Source organism: Apis dorsata, unplaced genomic scaffold (genome assembly GCF_000469605.1).
Source record: "Apis dorsata unplaced genomic scaffold, Apis dorsata 1.3 scaffold_87, whole genome shotgun sequence".
Classification (NCBI taxonomy): domain Eukaryota; kingdom Metazoa; phylum Arthropoda; class Insecta; order Hymenoptera; family Apidae; genus Apis; species Apis dorsata.
In genome coordinates this window covers 694284-700549 of record NW_006263385.1, presented here as the reverse complement: position 1 = coordinate 700549, position 6266 = coordinate 694284, and the positions used below count along the sequence as shown (strand labels likewise).

At 27.6% G+C, this 6266-nt stretch overlaps 2 protein-coding genes across 3 annotated transcripts in view; one reads left to right on the top strand and one right to left on the bottom strand.

Annotated features, from left to right (window-relative positions):
* LOC102676899 (N-acetylgalactosaminyltransferase 6-like) overlaps positions 1-5236 on the bottom strand; it is a 13875-nt gene extending 8639 nt beyond the window's left edge. Inside the window, exons 1-2 of one of the 2 annotated variants that reach the window (XM_006611384.2) lie at positions 4792-5236; positions 4430-4564 (exon numbers count right to left, since the gene is read on the bottom strand). In XM_006611384.2, the coding sequence (XP_006611447.1) occupies positions 4430-4564; positions 4792-4998 (342 nt within the window). In that variant the 5' untranslated portion in view covers positions 4999-5236. Of the gene's footprint in view, positions 1-2808; positions 4565-4791 lie in introns of those variants that run through there. The other variant, XM_006611383.2, reaches the window with a different exon arrangement.
* LOC102677147 (peroxisomal (S)-2-hydroxy-acid oxidase GLO5) overlaps positions 600-6266 on the top strand; it is a 6641-nt gene continuing 974 nt past the window's right edge. Inside the window, 6 exon segments of the mRNA XM_006611385.2 lie at positions 600-799; positions 1019-1160; positions 1609-1760; positions 5594-5849; positions 5976-6104; positions 6170-6264. Coding sequence (XP_006611448.1) covers positions 1024-1160; positions 1609-1760; positions 5594-5849; positions 5976-6104; positions 6170-6264 — 769 coding nt within the window. The 5' untranslated portion in view covers positions 600-799; positions 1019-1023.

The following is a 6266-nucleotide window of genomic DNA, read 5'->3' as shown; positions in this document are numbered from 1 at the left end:
ATATATATATATATGAAATAATATATCGGTAAATTAATATAATAATTCAATGCCTCGTTCATTTGCATATAAATATTTCATTTAATCACTAAACGATAATCTAAACGCGTAAATGAATTATTGTTGAAAAAACATAAAATGATACAGCGTGCAAATCAAATATTCGATCATATGAATAATCAATTGATATTGACATTGACATCGTTATCATTAATCTTGCTTATCTCTTATATAAGTTTTATAGTTTCATAAACAAAGAAACTATTTTCGTTATCAAATATTAAATATTTTGTATGTATTCAAATATTTTACGAAATCGAGTAAGAAATCGTGTAAGAAAAGAACCTTACAATTCTCTTTATAATATATAGTTTTTCTCGTACAATAAAGTTTATTCTTTGTATAAATATCTGTAGATCATAAGTTCATTCTATAATTATAAAACAAAGTTATGTTTATAACACGGTATCTATTATGAATATCATTGCTTATTAATAATGTTACTATGATTTATACTAATCAATTTCAGAATATAGGAAACGATTCATCGTCCGGAAAAAACACAAACGTCTTTCATTAAATCTGCAAAGATAAATAAAATCAATGTGACGAAGTTAGATAAAGCAAATAGTTTTATCAGAAACATTAGTGAACACACTGCCTTCGGGGGTTATCTTCATGATTTCGCGTCGGTTTCGGTCACTGGTTGTAAGACCAAATGAACGTGACCATCGAAGCCATTTAATCGTATGTTTTCGTTAGTGGAAAATCAATTGATTCGCGGAGCGACTATTCGAATGTAAAGAGTGATCGATCTTTTGTATATAAAATATTCGAAATTTTTTCGATTTGAATAATTCATTTATTTTGTTTTTTTCCATACTTACGCGAGTTCAATTTTTTAATTCATTGAAAATCTCTATTTATTATATCGAAACGATAAAATTATGGAATAAATTGAATTATTTCGAATTATTGATTGTATAAAATTAATTTCGTGTTCCTTTTTTTTTTATAGATATCATGTCTCAACAAATGATTTGTATCGAAGACTTTCAAAAATATGCTGATCAACATTTAACACCTTCTGTAAGAGATTATTACAATTCTGGAGCAGGAGAGCAGTTCAGTTTGAAGTTAAATACTGAAGCTTTTAAAAAGTATGTATCAAAAGAATATAAATTTTTATAATATTTTAATCGAAATATTAATTTGTATATTTTTTTATAAATTAAAGATGGACTAGATTTTTAGATTCGCAAAATTCGAATCAAAATTAAATTTTGTGTTCTCAAAATACTATTTTTTTTTTAAAGGAGTTCTTAATTATTTTATCGAGAATTAAAATTATTAAATTTTAGTTTTTTATATTCTTTAAACTCAGATTTCGAGAACTTGAAACTCGAAACATTTTTAAAAATGATTCATTATTACTATAAATTTGAAAATTATTTTTTAAGAACATAATTAAAAAATAATTTCTTGGCTATTTTTTAATCTAATAATATTAACGAATCTATTTATTGCAATTTATCTTCATATTGACATTGTCTATTTATCAATTTTCCTGATTTTAATTACTAATTAAAATTTTATAACATTTTACAGATACAGGATAAGACCAAGATTTTTAAGAAATGTTTCCAAAAGAGACTTAAGCACTACAATTTTGGGTGAAAAAATCTCAATGCCATTGGGAATAGCGCCAGCAGCTATGCAACGTATGGCACATCCTGAAGGCGAATGTGCAAATGCTAGAGGTAACATATTCAATCTTTAATATTAATATTAATTATAATCTCGTAATTACAATTTTTTTTTTACTTTTTTTCTAACATTCAATTATACGAATTTATATATTTAATTTTTAAATATGATATATATTCATTATATCACGAATATAGATTTAATAAAAATTTTTATTGATTATGCAAATATTTTACAAAAATAGTTGCAATCACAAACACGTGCTTGATTTAATTAATCGGCGATAATTACAATGGAATATTTTATGTTTATAAAATATTACTTGTAGAGCATTTTGAACCTGAATAAACAAATACATAGTTTTTTATAAAATAGATAATTTTTTTTCTTTTAATTTATTCAAAACTGTACATAAATTAAATTGTTATTTTTCTTCATTATGTAAATACAAATATACATAAAAAATCGCATTAATCTGTATAAAAAGTTAAATGGTTGGTAATTCATGATACATTATGTAATAAGATGATATGTTATAAACATTGTCGCTTGTTTAGAAAGTTACTTATTATATTGCTTAGATATATTTCGATTGTAAAATGGAATTCTTGTACAGAAAAATTTTTTATTTAACAATTTAATAATTGTACATGGAAAAATTTACTCTTCTTTCAGTTTGAATATTACAAAAGTACATTTTCTTTTATCAGTCGAAAAACTTAATTAATTTCTTGAAATATTTTGCAATAAAAAACACTTCATATATTAGTTTATATAATCTTTACGCATTATATTAATAAAAGATTATTTGTAATAGGTAAAAATTGAGCTTTGAAGCGAAATTACTTTATAAAGTAATAATAATTATAATTATGATATATGTAGATTCTAAATGCAGTTATACGTTTTAAGGCACAACAGAGAGTTCGTACAATATTTACATTAATAGAAATATATTAAAAATGCGTCACAATGGAAATACTGCATAAAGTGGTTAAAGAAAAAAAGGAATATTAAGTCGTATCATTTAAAATAAGTTCGTTATCTCAAAATATTTTCCTGCATAATCTCAAAATACGCATCTCGGTAAAAAAAAATGAATTCAAATATGCATTGTGATTTTAATTGACTAGTTAACGAAAATGGAACATATGTTTATATATATATATATACATGTAATTAAACATTAGACGCTTAGGATTTAAAAGTTACGGCAATAAAAGGCAAATTAATGTCGTTTGGGTCCCACGTTATCCCAGTTATTGATAGCTTTCATATTCACTTTCTCAATTCTCCATTTTTGTGTAGGTGAAGATGGGTCACATTTTGTTACAAAGACTTTTTTGCTTGCTGGATCTGTGTCCAGACATCTTGATGAATAACCATGCATCAGCCACTGTTTTTCAACATTGTAACGCCATAATTGATTCCCTTGCCCACCATGACAAGGATATAAACTGACTGAAGCTTTTGTACCTCCTTTAGAGACATCCAAACATTCCGTACGATCTTTCGGTCTAATATCTTTATGCCAAGTTAATTTGAATTCTTGTTCTCCTACAATGTTTGGATTATCTTTTATGCAAATATCAACTACAACAAGTTCATCTTTTTTTCGTTTCTTTGAATCTAGACATAATTCTGGCACACCCATGTTACGAATTTCTCCAGATGCAAAATCATCAGGCTCAATAGGAGGATATACGTCCACAAGATCGAAAGCTATATTTTCCATGAACCATTTAAATGGTTTACAATGTAATTTAGCTCTCAAATCTCTTTGTGATTTCAAGTTTCCAGGATCTAATGATCTTAAATGCGGACGTCTTCTATAGATATATTCTGCATATTCATCCATCCATACTTCTGCTACTCTCTTATAATTTTTTCCCAAAAAATCTCCTTTGCCTGGATTAGGAAAAGGTGGGAACTTACGATAAATGTGACCTACTCTTGAACAAGGAGCATCATACATTTGACCTCCACATTGCCAAATTTTGAATGATAATTCATATTGTTCACCTCCCCATATATCTAATTCTGGATCATATCCACCTAATTCCCAAAAAAATTTAGAACTGATGGCAAATAAACCACCTGCCATAACTGGACTTTTAAATGGTTCTGTAGGATTTTGAAGATCTTCAGGTAACAGTGGCAATCGTTTGTAATATAATTCCCAATCAAAAGCTCCCCTTGCCCCCTCATCTTGAGCTCTATATTCAAATGTTTCATAAGCTATCACATCAATAAAAGGACATACACAAGTTTTATAATCTTGTGCAATGGGTTCTAATAGAGGTGGCAACCAATTGATATTTGCTTCACTATGAGAGTCTAAGAATACAAGTACTTTTGCTTTTGCAATTTTTGCTCCAGCTAATCGACCTTTAATTAAACCAGAACGTTGTTTTAATCTTACAATTTTCACTTTTGGCAAGTGAGTGGCAACATAATCATCTAAAGTCTTTTTCAATCCTACTTTAGTGCTAGCATCATCAACCAATATTATTTCTTGAAGAAGAGATGCTGGTGAACGATTAACAACACTCCAACAAGTACGCATTAAAGTGCTAAAGTGTTCATTATGAAAGGAGACTATCACCGAAACCGAATCAAGATTTTTTAAATATTTTTTATCTTTACAGCCTGGATGTCTAATGTCAGGTACTGAGCGATTCACTGAGATTTCATCACTGAGTGCAGCATTAAAACCATTTACCTGATATAACTTTTCCTTCAATGCATCAAGAGATGGTGAAAGAAATGCTGGTTTTCCATGTTCACCTTTTCCAATTCTTTTTGCTTCTTCTTCAATTTTCATATAATCATGCCAATCTATCTTTTCATTAATATCCTGTTAAAAATTACATTTTATTCAAACATTACGTTATGATATTAATTTTAAGATAAAAAACAATAAAAAAAACAATAAAAAACAATAAAGTTTAAATTAATATCATTTGTATCGGGGTTCACGAAAACAACTATACGATACTGCATGGAATGCAGAAGGTTAGCTATTGCTAAACCTGTTTCACTTGCTCCAATCTTGCTAATAATGAGTAGATTTTTAATTCGTACCTGATAATGATTATTGAAATTCTGATTGTTATACATTGCCAAATTTTTCGAACTGCTGCTATCGAAGGCTACCAATGCAACTGGTGTCATGATTTCATGGTTAGGTATTGCTCGTACATAACGAAACACAACGACGGTTAGAAAAACAGTAAAAACCGCCATAAGGAAGAACTTTATCAGACTCACAACATTTCTTCTCATCATCATGATACATTCATGTCGCGCGATGACACTTGCGAAAACACGCTATAGCCACCGGCTTAATGAACTATCTACATGAAACTAACCTCATATGTATATAATTAATATATATCTTATCAGCTACTATCTTTGATATAAAGTTTTCGATAAATTGTAACGATAAAACACATGGAACAGATATGGTTGTCACGCGTCGACTGAGAATCGATCCTCTAAGATCGAAGTTGTTCCTAATAACTGAATACATTCAAATGTTAAAAACTGCATCTTCCAGTAGATTGCACTCTAGTAGCTTTTACATCACATTTTTGATATTATTCATATTTTTCCAATATTATTTTCATTTTTTATTTATCATTTCCTATTGTATTTCTTGTGAAAAGCATATTCATTATTGTTTAAACTTTAAATGATATTTAAATTAATAAATATATTGTTATATGTTTTATGTTTTAAAAAATATTTGCATTTTCATAAAAAAATTTAAAAAAATGAAACTGTGATATTATATAAAATTTTAATTATTCAATTTTATAACTTTATAATAATTTTATAAATGTGCAAAATATAAAATGAAATAAAAATTCTTTTTAATTTTTAGCTGCTCAGGAAGCAGGTACAATTTATATACTTTCAACGATATCAACAAGTAGTATTGAAGAAGTAGCTGAAGCTGCGCCAAACGCAATAAAATGGTTCCAATTATATATATATAAAGACCGTAATGTTACTATAAATTTAGTAGGACGAGCAGAGCGCGCTGGTTTTAAAGCTGTCGTCCTTACTGTCGATGCACCACTTTTTGGTGATCGACGAGCTGACATTAGGAACAAATTTTCTCTCCCAAATCACTTGAGGTATTTGTTATATATCATATAATAAGATTTTAATTCATGAAAAAAATAATAATTGAAAATAAACAATGATATTATTATTTACTTAAAAACATTAACAAAATATTAATTAAAATATAAATTTTTCAGATTAGGAAACTTTCAGGGAGAATTATCGACCAAAATAAATAATGCAAAATCTGGTTCCGGTTTGAGTGAATATGTTATGAATCTGTTTGATGCCTCCTTAACGTGGGACGATATTAAATGGCTTAAAAGGTTAATAAAAAATTTTATGATTTAGATTTATGAATATTAAAAAAAGTACTTAATTTTTTTTACAGTATTACAAAATTGCCAATTGTTTTGAAGGGAATTCTCACTCCACAAGATGCAGAATTAGCTATTGAAAATGGAATATCAGCGATTATTGTTTCGAAT